The 16,221-nt window shown below is 46.0% G+C and overlaps 1 protein-coding gene across 1 annotated transcript in view; it reads right to left on the bottom strand.

Annotated features, from left to right (window-relative positions):
- LOC115460501 (membrane-spanning 4-domains subfamily A member 4A-like) overlaps positions 1–16,221 on the bottom strand; it is a 100,032-nt gene that overhangs the window by 4,367 nt on the left and 79,444 nt on the right. The window contains exon 7 of the mRNA XM_030190265.1: positions 12,218–12,337. Within this exon, the coding sequence (XP_030046125.1) occupies positions 12,218–12,337 (120 nt within the window). The remainder of the gene's footprint in view (positions 1–12,217; positions 12,338–16,221) is intronic.

A 16,221-nucleotide genomic window follows, 5' to 3' on the forward strand; every position in this document is an offset into this window, starting at 1 on the left:
AAAACCAGAACTGTAGAATAGAACTACTCCCTAAACTTGGGACTGACATCCGGCTTTCTCTCAGTAGAAGCTGTTCCTGTTTCTCAGAAGAAAGGAGATGTTGATGCCCCTCTAGAAGTCATTGGTGAGGCCCATCAGAGGTGTACTTCCTTAAGAGACAAGTCTCTTATCTGTATAGGAAGCAGGTGACACACCCAGTTCTTCATCGTTCCATAATATAATTTTTTCTTATTTTCTTTTTATATCTTTTTCAAGTGTGACTTTTTAAATACATTTTTGTCCGTACTTATCTTTTTTATTTCACTGAAGAATCTGTACACTCTTATGTTGACTGATAAGTGGGGGATTAAAGTGCCGACACGTGCTTCGCCTAGCTGTTTCAAGGCTTCCCCAACAAATACAAAATATCCATTCATTAAATCTTATTCAGACTGTTCAAAATTATGTCTATATATTTATCTTGAATAATGTTCCTCCATTGTCCACATACCTTAACTCTTTTGATGCTGACTTTCCATCCTGCTGCACCTATAAAAATGGCCGTGGCGTTTTTTGAACACTTTTTTAAGAACCCGGTCACGTGATCTAATCCAATTTCCGATCCGAAATCTTGATCATACTAACATCATCCATTCAATTTCCTTGTTTAACCCTTGAGGTTCGACTGAGTTCAACTTATACATCCAATATTCTTCTTTTTAATTCAATCTTTGTTCCATATTCTGAGATATTTCATCAAATCACGGAGTCCATTCAAAAACACTGGCATGTTTTACAATTGCAAGGACTGCTTCCAAGATCATCCAATGGTGGCATGCAAACGAGGGCCAAATATAGGCGAATTGAAATATAAGAGTGGTAAATCTTATCATCAAGAAGGGGCTACTCATGGTCCATGTAATTCCTGTCAATGGTGTCAACCAACTATACAAGGGGAATATTGGACAGATCCTCAAACAAAAATAAAGATTAGTGCAAGAGAAAATACTGCATGCTCCACACATAAAGTGAAGATACATACCTGTAGCAGGTATTCTCCAAGGACAGCAGGCTGATTGTTCTCACGACTGAGTCGACGTCCATGGCGGCCCAGGAAACCGGCAAAATTTTGCAAGCAAAATTAAAATCTTTAGAGAACGCTCCGGTGTGCGGGCAGAGTGCACCGCGCATGCGTGAACGGCTTCCCGCCCACGACACGAGCGTGCAATCCTCAGTTTAATAAAAAGCAACCAAAGAACTAGAACAACTCGAAAGGGGAGGTGGGTGGGTTTGTGAGAACAATCAGCCTGCTGTCCTCGGAGAATACCTGCTACAGATATGTATCTTCACTTTCTCCGAGGACAAGCAGGCTGCTTGTTCTCACGATTGGGGTATCCCTAGCACCCAGGCTCACTCAAAACAATGAACATTGGTCAATTGGGCCTCGTAACGACAAGGACTGGACATAACAGACATTGACCTGAAAAGAAACACAACTAAGTGAGAGTGCAGCCTGGAACAGAACAGAAATGAGCCTAGGAGGGTGGATTTGGATTCTAAACCCCGACAGATTCTGCAGCACCGACTGCCCAAACCGACTGTCGAGTCGGGTATCCTGCTGAAGGCAGTAGTGAGATCTGAATATGTGGACTGATGACCACGTTGCAGCCTTGCAAATTTCATCAGTAGAAGCTGACCAAGTGAGCCACTGATGCAGCCATGGCTCTGACATTATAAGCCGTGTCATGGCCCACTAGAGTTAGCCCAGCCTGGGCATAAGTAAAGGACGTTAAAGCACTACCACTTTATTCCTCATGCCGAAATGAACTCCTGATATTTGACTGTCTAATTTACTCTATACTTTACTATGAACCCTAATGCAATACCACTTTGTATTTCTCATCCCGGAAATGGTGATCGCCACTACGGCATAATGTAAGCCACATTGAGCCTGCAAATAGGTGGGAAAATGTGGAATACAAATGCAACAAATATGCAGTCTGCTAGCCAATTAGAAATTGTGCGTTTTCTGATGGCGACTCCCCTCCTGTTGGGATCAAAAGAAACAAACAACTGGGCGGACTGTCTGTAGGGCTTTGTCTGCTCCACGTAAAAGGCCAATGCTCTCTTACAATCCAAGGTGTGCAACTTGCCTTCACCAGGGCGGGTATGAGAACGGGGAAAGAATGTTGGCAAGACAATTGACTGGTTCAGATGAAACTCCGACATCACCTTAGGCAAGAACTTAGAGTGAGTGAAACTTGATATAAGGTGCATGCACTACCAAGGCTTGGAGCTCACTGACTCTACGAGCTGAAGTAACAGCCACCAAGAAAATGACCTTCCAGATCAAGTACTTCAGATGGCAGGAATTCAGTGGCTCAAAAGGAGCTTTCATCAGCTGGGTGAGAATGACGTTGAGATCCCATGACACTGGTGGAGGTTTAACAGGGGGCTTTGACAAAAGCAAACCTCTCATGAAGCGAACAACTAAAGGCTGTCCAGAGATAGGCTTACCATACACGTTGATGATAAGCACTAATTGCACTAAGGTGAACTCTTACGGAGTTAGTTTTAAGACCAGACTCTGATAAGTGTAGAAGGTATTCAAGCAAGGTCCGTGTAGGACAAGAAAAAGGATCTAGGGCCTTGCTGTCAAACCAGATGGTAAACCTCCTCCATTTGAAAGAATAACACTTTTTCGTGGAATCTTTTCTGGAAGCAAGCAAGACCCGGGAGACACCCTCTGAAAGACCCAAGGAGGCAACTTCTAAGCTCTCAACATCCAGGCTGTGAGAGCCAGAGACTGGAGGTTGGGATGTAGAAGCGACCCCTCGTTCTGGATGATGAGGGTCGGAAAACACTCCAATCTCCACGGTTCTTCGGAGGACAACTCCAGAAGAAGAGGATCACTAATTAGTGTAATATTGTGGATGATAGTAAGAAGAAAATTTCAACATTAGATGTAACGTTACATGTGAATTACTTTTTCTTTTTGTGTATTGACACTCATAAAAATGAATTATGCTTGTTAAAAGCTATAAATAAAGAGTTTAAAAAAAAAAAAGCTCTCTAACAGCAGCCCGAACACGAGCCTGTCTCGACGTCGAGAAACGACGACCTCGAGGGGAATGTCGAGATGTCGACTCCTGCCTGGACTGCAGCGAAGATTCCTCCACCGACGTTGAAGGAGAGTCGACCCGGGTGGCAGCTGACGCCGATGCCGCAAGCGGCACCGATGTCGGGGACCTCACCATAGGCGAAGGACCAGATGCCTCTTCAACAGTCGGTGCAGAAGGCGCAAGCACCCCTGGCATCGAAATAGACTGGCGTAGCAATACTTCCAGAAGCTCTGGAAGAAGGGCCCTGATGCGCTCATCGAGAGCCGCCATCGGAAAAGGCTGTGGGGCCGGTGCAGGGGCCAGTGGCAGAATCTGTGGGGGCTCGAGAGACGGTACCAGGCTGCCAGAAGACTGACGCATCGGCAACTCCTGTATAGAGGTGAGCGGTCCTTTCGGCGCCGATGCTTCTCGGGTGCCGAATCCCTCGGCTCTCCGGAGCTCTCGGTACCGCGCATGGAAGATCAATGACGATGCTTCTTAGCCTTTGCTCGACACCCATCATCGAGACTCCTCGGTACCAAAGAGGACGTGGAATCCTTATGCCTCCTCGGGGCTGGGTCTGACGAAGGTCGGTCCCGGGGGGCCTGCATAGCAGTAGGCCTCGAGACAGGTGGAGACCCACTCGATGCCTCACTGCTCCCAGCGCGATGTGGTCGTTCGGCAGCCATTACATGTGCTCTTGAAGTCGATGCATCCCTCAACGTCGAAGCCACCGACCTTGGTACTGAAGCCGATGCCAACGTCGAAGGACCGGATCAATCAGCAAATCACAGATAATTTACTCACAGATAGATGTTCAGGATACAGAGACTTCTTAATCTGGAGGCTGTGGGAGGTGGAGATCTGAAGAGAGGTAGTTGTATTGCAGGGGGAGGGGAAGGTAGTTGAACAGGTAGAAATAGTCCAAAGCTGGGTGACTGGAATGTGCGATATCTCATTTGGAAGGAGATATTCTCAGGGTAAAAAACCAGGTTCTTTACAGGGAGTTCTCAGCAGGACAGAGCTGTCTGGAGAAGATGGTGTTAGCTCCATGTCCCTGGCTAGATGGTGTTGGAATGCCTCGTGGCTGAAAGGACAAAGAGGTATTGCGGCTTTCCACAGGCTCAGGGAGGAGCAGATAGAGGCCAATGGGAACAGAGCCTGCCATCGGGTAGCAAGGGGTAGTCCTAGAGATAGGAGGGAAAGATCATACCTGGCTGACCTCTGAGGACAGATAGTAAGACTGAACAGGAAGACAAAAGAGCCAAGCTTGGCAGAGAGAGAGAGAGAGAGAGAGAGAGAGAGAGAGAGAGAGAGAAGGTCTGGGCAGCCTCACAACCAGTGGTAACAGTTCTTACACAGCCAAACAAGTGTGGTTGCACTGCCTGTGAACTACATTACCCACAGTGCATTGCTCATGTATTTTTTGCAGTGAGAAACTGCAGCAATGATAGTCCTTGGAACTGAGAATAACAGTAAAGGCATTACACATATTTTAGGATCACATTATAAACTAGTGCGAGGCTGTCGGAGGACAGAACAGTCCTTACCATTTAAAGAAACATTTGAGTAAGGATAAATCAAGACCAGGTATACATATGAAGTATAATATTATTGGGAAGACTGAATGGACCGTACAGATCTTTATCTGCTCTCAGCTACTATGTTACTACTAGAAAAAAGGCCCATTTCTGACAGAAATGAAACGGGCGCTAGCAAGGTTTTCCTCGGAGTGTGTATGTTTGAGAGAGTGTGTGTGAGAGTGACTGTGTGTGAGAGAGAGAGAGAGAGTGAATGTGCGAGTGTGTGTATGTGACAGAGAGTGAGACTGGGTGCGAGTGTGTCTGTGAGAGAGAGAGTGTGTGTGTGAGCATGAGAGTGTGTGCCAGGGTCCCCCCTCCCTCCTGCCCTCTGAGTTCCAGGGTCGTCCCCCTTCCCTCTCTCCCTCCGAGTTCCAGGGTCATCCCCTCCCTCCTTCCCTGCTTCCGAGTTCCAGGGTCGTACCCTCCCTGCTTCCCTCCGAGTTTCAGGGTCCCCTCTCTCCCCTGTATTATGCTCTCTCCCCTGCATTCATCCATATGCAGGCAACGTCCTCTGTGCCCTGCCCCCTCCATCCATCCATGTGCAGCATCTCTCCCCTGCCCCCTCCACCTCCCTCTGTGTTCCAGGCCCCCCTCCCTTCCTCCCCCCTCCGAGTTCCAGTGTCCCCCTCCCTCCCATTTCCAGGGTCTCCCTCCCTCTGTCCCTCCATCCCTCCCTCCCAGTTCCAGGGTCCCATGGAACTGGGAGGGAGGGGGGATGGAGAACATTGGAGGAGTCATGTCAGCAGGTAGTTACAATCCCAGTGACACACATTGAGACGTTTGAGGAGAACGTTGGATGAGAACGTTGGAGGAGTGACGTCAGCAGGTAGTTACAATCCCAGTGACACACATTGGAATGTTGGAGGAGAACGTTGGATGAGAACGTTGGAGGAGTGACGTCAGCAGGTGGTTACAATCCCAGTGACACACATTGGAACGTTTGAGGAGAACGTTGGATGAGAACGTTGGAGGAGTGATGTCAGCAGGTGGTTACGATCCCAGTGAGACACATTGGAATGTTGGAGGAGCAAATTATTATATTAGATAAGAAGCAGGCTGTGGGTTCAGGAGTGAGGAGGAGGGACAAAGGGTAGTGAAATGTTTTTCAAGCACTTTGAAGCAGAGAATGACACGGGGACAAAGTTTGTCCCCGTCCCCATGGGTTCTGTCTCCATCCCCCGCCCCATCTTCATGGGCTCTGTCCTCATTTGCAGAAGCCTCGAACAATTATGATTTTATATTTAAATCTTTTTATTAAAGTATAAAAAGGAACAATTTGCTGTGCAACTATTGTGTATAAATTACAAATAGAAAACAATAATAACAGCGAGCAGCTATTACAACCCTCTTCACCACCACCCTCTACCCTTCCAACCCCAACAATAGCTGCTTTCTACTACCCCAAGAAATTCTAATCTACCCTGTTAAAATGTCCAGGGGTACAAAATACAACCCGTTATGTATGCCCTAGAGAGGAGAAATATGCCCTATGAAGCACTGTTATGAATTTTATCTGTGGATGAATAAGAAGCCATCAACAATCTCAGGATTCAGTCATAGCAACATAGTAGATGAAAGACCTGTACGGTCTATCCAGTCTGCCCAACAAGATAAACTCATATGTGCTACTTTATATGTATACCTGACCTTGATTTGTCCCTGCCATTTTCAGGGCACAGACTGTAGAAGTCTGCCCAGCACTAGCCCCGCTTCCCAACCACTGGTGCTGCCACCTAATCTCTGCTAAGCTTCTGAGGATCCATTCCTTCATGTTTATCCTACTCATTTTTTAATTTTGTTACCGTTTTCATCTCCACCACCTCCCACAGGAGGGCACAAGTATCTACCACTCTCTCCATGAAAAAAATACTTCCTGACATTTTTCGTGAGTCTGCCCCCCTTCAGCCTCATTTCATGTCCTCTAGTTCTACCGCCTTCCCGTCTTCCACAGTCCTTCAATAGAAGAAGTCTTCTTAGAAGATGTGCTGGTAGCAGGAATGTACAGGATCCCCCATGCAAATTTTGCTAGATGTGGCCAGCATGTTTGCTTGTTTTTCCAAAAAATCTAAACATCGTTGTCTGAATCACTCAGACACAAATAACAGTCCATGGAAGTCTATTCTATATGCCTGGAATAGACTTCCTCAGACTGTACGTCAGGCTCCATCTCTGGCTGTCTTCAAATCTAGGCTAAAAGCCCACTTTTTTGAAGTCACTTTTAACTCCTAACCCTTACTCAATTGTTCAGCACCTTTTTTATCATTCCCACCTTTGTAACTTCCTTATCCCTTATTTGTCCTGTTTGTCTGTCCTAGTCTAAGCTCTTTTGAGCAGGGACTATCTCTTTATGTCCAGTGTACAGCGCTACGTACGTCTAGTAGTGTTATAGATATAAGTAATAGTAGTAGTAGCAGCAGTTCATTAACAGGCTTCAAAGTAGAAAAGTTTGTCCCCGTCAACCGTGGACTCTGTCCCCGTCCTGTCCCTGTGGGATCTGTCCCTGACCCATCCCCACAAGCTCTTTCCCTGTCCCCATCCCCGCGGTTACTGCAGGTCCCCGTGTCATTCTCTACTGTGACGGTTAGTGGAAGAAAGGAAGACCATACAGATTTAGTAAGGAGTTGCAAAGCAGGGTCAGAAATGAGCACTGAAGACAAAGATAGTGAACATCAGTGTTGAAAGTAAAGAGGATATTTTGATACACTACACGAGGGCTATCTTATGATGATGACGCAACCGGGAAGATACCGGATATGTATCTATCATTGCTGGTGATGTAGAGTTCAAAACTTCAAACAATTTATGTGGGTGATTTGAGGCATTAATAATGATCTTGGTAAAATGGTCACGTTTGGCTGAACAAAGAGCTGTCTTATAATTGCAATCATACCTTATACTATGAGTTTATCTTGTTGGGCAGACTGGATGGACCATACAGGTCTTTATCTGCCGTTATCTACTATGTTACCATGGGACTAATTTTCGAAAGAGAAAAACATCTAAAAAATGGCATAAAGCAGCATTTGGATGTTTTTCTCACAAGAACATTCAAATCAGTATTTTCTAAACCTATTTTTCAGACATTTTTCTACGTTGTTCTTCTGTAGTACATCCAGATCTCAAGGGGGCATGTTGGGGCATGTTAAGGGCGGGATGCAGGTGTTCATAAGACTTAGACTTTTTTCAGCCATAATGGAACAAAACAAATCCAGAACTAAAACTAAGACGTTTTGAGCTAGACCTGTTTTTATAACGAATAAGGCACAAAAAGGTGCCCTACACAACCACTGGAGGGAATCAGGGATGACCCCCCAATACCCCCCAGTGGTCACTGACCACCTCCCAGCCCCCCCCCCCAAAATGTGAATAATAATATGACTTAACAGTCTCAGATGTTAAAGTCAGGTCTACTTGAGCAGTATGCAGATCCCTGGAATAGTGTATTGGTCAGTGAAGTGCACTATGGAGTGGGCATGGGCGTAGACTAGGGGGGCGAGGGGGGGAAACGACAAGTGACTTATCCGACGTCGCTTCGGCGAACTGGCGGGCAGGGCACCACTGAGTAAAAGCAACAAGCAGGCATGCTCGTCTCTGTCCGCTTCCCTGCCCTCTCAGCGTCCCGCCCGAAAGGAAATGACCTCAGAGGAAGGCGGGACACAAACTCGGAGAGGGCAGGGAAGCGGACGGAGACGAGTGTGCCTGCTTGCTGCTTTTACAACCTCCACTCGCTCGCTCACCGACCCGCCTGTTCGCCGCTGGGAAATGCTGGCTCCTCGCTCCTGTCTAGTCCACTGGAAGGTACAAAGCCATTTGGTAAATCTCTGCTTCCACTCCCCCGCGCAGCCGTCGCCGTTCACTCAAACTTGTGAGGTGCTGCATCCACATGTTCTTTATGGGAGACAGATGCTGGGAAGGGGGAGGGGGGGAGATGCTGGATAGAATGGGGAAGGGGATGGATAGAAACATATTAGCATATTCATTTGCATATATATGCAAATGAATATGCTAATATGCTCCACCCCATCCTTTGCCCCCCCCCAAATGAAACAGTCAAACTACGCCCATGGGAGTGGGGGACTCGGGTCCCTATCTCCCTCACCTGTCACACTTATGGTAGAAACTGTGACCCCTCCCAAAGTCACCAAAACCCTACTGTACCCACATGTAGTGCCTCCTTCACTCATAAGGTCTACTGTAGTGGTATACAGTGGGGGGTAGTGGGTTTTTGCTGGGTTTTGGAGGGCTCAGGGGACAAGATAAGGGAGCTAAGGTGAGGTTTGTACCTGGGAACATTTTTATGAAGTGCACAGAAGTGCCCTCTAGGGTGCCCCATTGCTCTCCAGGGATGTCTGGGGGACCAGTCTACTAAAAATGCTGGCTCCTCCTACATCCCAATGGCATGAATCTCTACATTTTGCGCATATTCATTTTTTTTGAAAATGGACCAAAAAACAAAACATCCAAAGCACAAAACCTTGTTTGAAACGGTATTTAAAAAAAAAAAAGATAGATGTTTTTCTTTTTCGAAAATGACCTTCTTTGCTATTCAGATTTTTGACTTTTTGTGCAAAACATCCAAAGTTGGACTTAGATGTCATATCGAAAATGCCCCTCCACGTTACAATGCAAAAAGTGTGATGAAGTGTGCTATATTGGAGAAACAAGCCAGATGCAAAAGATAAGGATCAATTTACATAGACATCATATTAAACACCACAATGCCAACCAGGACATTGTGGGACAGCACTTAAGAAAACCAGAATTCTGCTTCAATGATTTTATGGGGAGAATATTAAAAGGAAATTTTAAAGTAATCCAGGAATGTACGACCTTTGACGTCAAAACAATGAATTATTTTGACACTCACCGGACAGGGCTTAACAAAGATCTGGGTTTTCTACCCACTATAAAGCATAAAATTATATTGCTTTGTCACGCTCATCACCCATCCATCTCGTCCTGTTTCTCAACTAACCCACCCCACCCTCTTCCTTTTAGACTGTCATCGGAATGTTTTTGTGTTTCATTCACATATTCTGAAATTTGTAAATATTTGCTTATTTCTGATCTGAAGAAGGGTTACCTTCAAAAGCTAATTAAAAAATCTATTAAGTTAGTCCAATAAAAAAAGGTATCATCTTATTTTCTTTTCTATATCTTGTTTTATTTCTATTATTACTTTTAAAATTCGACTAACACGGCTACCACACCACTTTACTCAGGAAACAATATATAAACTTGTATCAAAAAAATAAATATTCTTATGGTCTTTTTCTCTCCTGTGACTGACTTAAGAAGACAAGCAAGTGCTATGAAATCACAGAGATAGGACTGGAAGCAAACAATTGCCTTCTCCTGCCTACATGATAGTTTTAATGCACTTTTGCACTCCAGTTTGCAATTATCATGGGCTAATACTGTATCCTTTAACACATGATAAAACCAACAGGAATGAACTAACCAAACTGTATTGACATTTTATTTTGAAAATCTCATGAAACAAAACAAGTTTCACTTCGCAGACCTGTCAAATCAGTCAATGTTACAGGAGTGTAATTGAATACACATGTATCCCGTAGAGAAAAATGATTAGGAAAACAAAATCACCCAAGCAGATAGTGTATCTTTACTTTACATTATTTGATGTTTCACCTTATGAAAAGCTTAAGGTGAATTACAATTAAAAACATACACAATACATTTCACCGCTTCCTCAAACAAAACTAAAGCCAAGAAACAGGTTTGTAGTCTGAGGCAGGGGCGTAACTACGGGTGGGCCTGGGTGGGCCCAGGCTCACCCAATCTTGGCTCAGGCCCGCCCGCCCACCTGCCAAGTCTGCGATGATCCTCCACTCTGCTGCTACCGCCGCCGCTGCGTCTCTGTGAGCAGCCTCGGCAAAAGAAGAAAATGAAGCGCAGGGCCGCAGCAGCCTTCAGGCATGCGCTGTCGGCTCTGCCATTCTCTGCCCCCGCTGATGTCAATTTCCTGTTCTGAGGGCTGAGGCCCGGCAGACCAACAGCGCATGCCTGAAGGCTGCTGCGGCGGCAGCCCCGCGCTTCACTTTCTTCTTTTGTTGAAGCTGCTCACAGTGGCAGCGTGTAGAAGGGATGCAGTTGAGCTCCCTGGTGAGGACTAAGTGGTGCCTGGGGAACTAAGGTAAAGCTTCTTTTTATCCACATTGGGTTGGGTGTGTTAAGTAGTCTGTGATGTTTCTGCATCTTGGCTTTAATGTCATCTACAGCAGTATTCATGGATCTCTCAAGCACATTGCATTATTTTTCTGTAGGCCAGTCAAATGAGTCCACTTTAGCGTGCCTAGTAACTATTGACTGCATAGAAGAAATCACTTTATAATATAAATCTTAGAGGGGGGCATTTACTACTAGTTAACAGATGCTAATGCCATTTATGTACGTTTATTTGCTGCAGGATCTATTTTTATGCAGGGAGCCCGTGGCAAATCCTGCATGTTGACACATGCTGTTTGTAATGTCACTAGTATGTGGATGTTGGCATTTGTTAAAATGCATTTAATAGTTTATAGTTTAAGTGGTATAGAAACACTAATAAACTGACCAAGCAGGACTAAGTGGTGTACATAGTACAAACATAAAAAGGAAAAAAAGACTCCATTTTTTTTATAGGAAAGAGCAAACACTCACATAATGACATCACTCTACCTTTCCTTATCATCCTTCTTACTTCTTAGCCTTCCCTACCTCCTTTCTGTTTGTTATCCCATCTTAGCTTGCATTTATATCAAACCCTACAACTACTCGTTTACCTCAATTAGTATGTTTCTTTTCATGACTGTAATTGTATTTACTATGTAAGCCGCATTGAACCTGCAACATGTGGGAAAGCGCGGGGTACAAATGTAATAATAATAATAAAAAAGGTACGTGGAAACAAAATATGCTGGGGTGGAGGAGCATAGAAAAAAATATTTTGTTTGGAAGGGGAGGAGGAAGAAAGTGTGTCATGGTGTATGTTGCATGGTGGAGGGGTGGGGAGAGAGATCAAAGATGTTGGATGGGGACAGAAAAAGGGGAGACACTGGATGAAAGGAGGAAGAGAGAGGAGATGGATGAAAGGAGGGAGACACTGGACAGAAGGTGGAGAGCGAGGGAAGATGTTGGTGGAAGGGAGAGAGAGAGAAAGGGGACATGCTGGATGGAGGTGAGAGGGGAGAAGCTTAATGGAAAGAAAGAAGAGTTGGGGTGCTGGATAGAAGAGGGGTACAGAGAGAAAGATGAATGGAAAGATGGTGGGAGAAAGAGGGGACATGGAAAAGGGCAGGGGAGAGACAAGCTGTTGGGGAGAAGGAAGGGGAGCAAGGGTGAGACCCTGGTTGGTCAGATGGAGAGAGAAACAGGAGAAATGCTGGATGAAAGGAGGGAGAGAGAGGAGAAATGGTAGAAGTAGGGCACACTACTCATGCCTATATATATATATATATAGTGTCCACCCATATTAGCTCTGGGCCCAGCCAAAATGAGGTTTGCAGTGTATAATGGTTAATTAATCAGAGATAATTAGTTTGCTGTAATTACCTTACTGGATTTGGATTTGCAACATACAGCTTTACACCCAAACGCGAAGGTGGATATCGAGATGCAGAGCTCCAGGGCCAACAGAAGCAGGAGAACACTTTCAATTCCAATGGTAATTATCTGTGGAAAAGACAAGGTGGAAAAGTGTTTACTTAATTTCCAGGCTTTTTCTTGGCTGATGCAAACTTGGTACAAAAAGGGATTCCCAGTCCAGATTTGTCCCTTTTGCATCTGATATTCTGCTGCTCATTTTCAAAGCAGATAGATGGCTTAAAATACCTTAAAAAATGTCCATCTGCTACAAACGTCCAAATCCTGATTTTGGAAAGTTAGAATTTGGACTGTTCACATTGCAGTTCATCCAAATAGCAAGGGGGCCTGCCGCCTGTTGTAGGTGGGTTTTGGGCAGGGAGGGCCCAAAAGTAGGATGTTCAATAGGAATTTTCAAATGAGAAGAAATGTCCATGTCTAAAAAGGACATTTTTATCTAGATCTGTTTCAGTCAATGTCCATGTTACAAAAAGTTGCTGTAATAGAGCAGCTGAACACTGGAGGGATTAAGGCATGTCCCTTCCTTAACCCCCAGTGGTTGCTGTACCCATTCCTTTCCCCTGAAACTGAAAAGAAAACCAGGCCTTACATCAGCTGCAAGTATTATAGTCATTCTGAACAAAGCAGAAAATAGGTCAGAGGAGTAGTTCAGTGGTTAGTGCAATGGACTGTGAACCAGGGCTACCAAGAGACACAGCTGGGCTTGGGGCAGGACTGAACCGCCATGCACTTGCCCCCCCCCCCCCCCCCCGGGCCACCAGGCCGCACCCCCACCGCCACCACTCGGGCCACTGCCCCCACATCTTTCTGTCTCCTCCCTCGCTCTGTCCTCTCCTGAGCTGCTTCTGTCCATGCCGAGAGCTGGGATCCGGATGACTGCATTAACGTGATATTGCGTTAATGCAATCATCCGGGTCCTGGGCGGCACACAGTAGCAGGAGAGGACAGACCCGGAAGCAGGTAGGAAGAAGCTTGCTGGTAGCGGGCATGGTCCTGGGCCTCCCTTTGGAGGCCAGGCCTGGGGAATTTTGCCCCTTCCCCCTCCCCGGCAGCCCTGGGGACCAAGGCTCAAGTCCTGCTTCAACTTTATATCGGGTGTAGCTACTGGGGGCCCAGGCCCCCAATCTTGACTCAGGTCTTCCAGTCAGGTGCCCTGCCTCCGGAGCAGATCCCTGGCTGGGCTATGTGTTACCCATCCCCCTGCACATAACAGGCAGTGCCTGCGCATCTTGCACACTTTGGCAAACACTGCAGTTTGATGTCAGCACTCTGTGCCTGTTCCCGGCTCCTCCCCCTTCCCTCGGCTGGCTGCCACTGAGAATCTGTGTGGCACTAAACTCTTGGTAGCGGGATGACACTGAGACCTGAGGCTGCTTTTTTAGAGTGGTTTTCCCCTCCCCTCCCCTTCCCCGCTGACATCTCACATCTCTCATCTCTTCTGTAGGGGTGCTAGACAATGGATGGGGATGAGGACAGAGAAGGAATGTGCTGGACATGTAGTTTACCTTTTAATCCAAATGGATTATTCTGTTTTGAACATGTTTCAGGAGAGGCTGAATAAAGCCGATGAGGCAGCCAAGCTCTGCTTAGAAAAAGGCTCAAGTGGGTCAAGCCCGAGCCTACAATCAGAAATCACTTTGCACTCATTTGCATTAAATTTTAACTGCATGCTTGTATGTTAACATGCTTGTATGTTTTTTTAAATGTTAACCCTTCCCTTCTGTGCTTGAACCAATCACCACTCAGGCACTGACAGGAAAGTTTACATTTAGCAATGAGACTGTGGATTACTGTGGCAGTAATTTGCATGCTCATTAGTTTGAGCATGCCATGGCATCTTTATGACACTAAGGCCTCGATGCTCAAAGCTTACCGTTCTTGCTACGTTTGATTTAGATTGCTTGTAGCCAGTCTTGCGCACACGTTATTCAGCATCTAATACATAAAGGTGTTCTGCATTGCTTTTACCATTCATGGTAGCAGCTACCAATAAATCCTATGCAACAAGCTTATTAATATTAAAATGAGCATTCTGTGTGATGCACAGAAAAGAGCGCCGACTTTTAACTTTCAAAATATTCCAGCAGGTCTGGAGCTGTCGCTGCATGAGAGCAACTTCTCAGTGGAGCAGTCTGCTTGCATTTTTTAATATTATTATTATTATTATTATTTGTTACATTTCTAACCCACATTTTCCCACCTATTTGCAGGATCAATGTGGCTTACATAGCCCAGAAACGAACTCCTGAGACCCCGAGGGAACAGACCCATTTAAACCATCTGCGTGACCCTCCAACCGGACCGGAACGGACCGGGATTAACCCAAAGCTAACCTCTGAAATACCGGACAGCAATAGCCTCACTGGTCTTACACACGGGTGAAAGACCTGAGGCTGATCGTGGTGCTCCGTCCATCCATCTCATAACTCGACCCATAGCCTCGACCTATCCATGACTGGGCGGAAATCCAGCTGCAGTAAGACAAACCGACTGAGCGATCCCAAAGCAGACTGCAACTGTTCGATCACCTCGTGACCCGACCCGACCGTGCAGAGAACCAGCCGTGCTGAAACCTGCTGAGTCTGACCGACAGCGCTGACTGAAGGCCTGGTGGAAACAACCACGAGGTCGCGCTCCCGAACCGAACCGGCAGATATTCCCTGGAGGAGCCCGACCGCTGCAAAGTACACCACCCGGGTGAAGATCAGCCCGAGAAAACCGGAATTGCTGGAAGATCCTCAGAGACCGCCTAATGCGAGGTGCGCTTGAGGGGCGAACGGGACCAACGAGCGAGCCACGGCGACAGACCCATTCACCGACTGAAGCAGCAATCGGATCGCCCGACTCGCGAAACAGATTGCAGCATGGTGCTGGGGGAGACAAGCGGAGACCGTGAGCAGCGAAGATTCAACTCACCACAGTGCTCCTTCATAATAACCTCGGAAGAGGAGGCAGTAGACGAGCACCAACTGCTGAGGGGTCCGAATCGCAAGAAAATCGCCAGGTTGGGCGATTGGGAAACCCAAGGCCCGATCCGGAGAGGACCCACGTGGCAGCTCACTAACAATGAGCTCTACTCCTCATAGAAGAACTGGAATCAAGGGAGTCATACAGGCCGGAGTAAGCTACATAGCCCTTTAAGAACTGGATTGATTTAAGAACTGCTTTGATTTAATTGCATGCACTGCTCACAGTAGTAATGATTAAAAGTTTTCTGCTTTGCTATGCTCTGCTCTACATAGAAGGCTAATGAGCTGCTCTGCCAAAATAGCACCACTCTCTGCAATGATTTAAATGCAGAAGCTTTTAAATATTTTAAATAGAAGGCAAATAAGCTGCTTTGCCAAGATAGCATTATTCTCTGTAATGATTTAAATGCAAATGCTTTGCTTTGTTTTAAATACAAGGCAAATGAGCTGCTTTGTCCTAATTGTAAGGCAAAGGAAATAGTCGAATGCACCGCTCACAGCTCTGATTTATATGTAGTTGTTTCATTTTGCTTCTCTCTGAACATCAGGCAAATGAGCCACCTTGTTTCACTGTAAGATATTTGGAAATAACATGTACCGCTCACAGTAATGCTTTAAATGTAAATGCTGGCTTTGCTTTGCTTCTGAATGTACCGCTCACAGTAATGCTTGGCTCTGCTTCTAAATGTACCGCTCACAGTAATGCTTTAAATGTAAATGCTGGCTGGCTTTGCTTCTAAATGTAAACCAAGTAAGATCAGCATGAACTGTTGACAAGTTTAAAGCAAGTGAGATCTGATTGAACTAATGCTGAATACACTGCCCAGACTGAACTGCCTCGCGCTGATCGCACCGCTCATAGATACGATGTGGACACCGCAGATTTGGACTGACCACAGGGTTCACTGCAATTGAGACTTGCATCACTTACTTTCCTGCAAACGAGATCTACCTCTAAGCGCACTACCTCACTGAACCAGATGC

The sequence above is a fragment of the Microcaecilia unicolor genome, chromosome 1, assembly GCF_901765095.1.
Source record: "Microcaecilia unicolor chromosome 1, aMicUni1.1, whole genome shotgun sequence".
Taxonomy (NCBI): domain Eukaryota; kingdom Metazoa; phylum Chordata; class Amphibia; order Gymnophiona; family Siphonopidae; genus Microcaecilia; species Microcaecilia unicolor.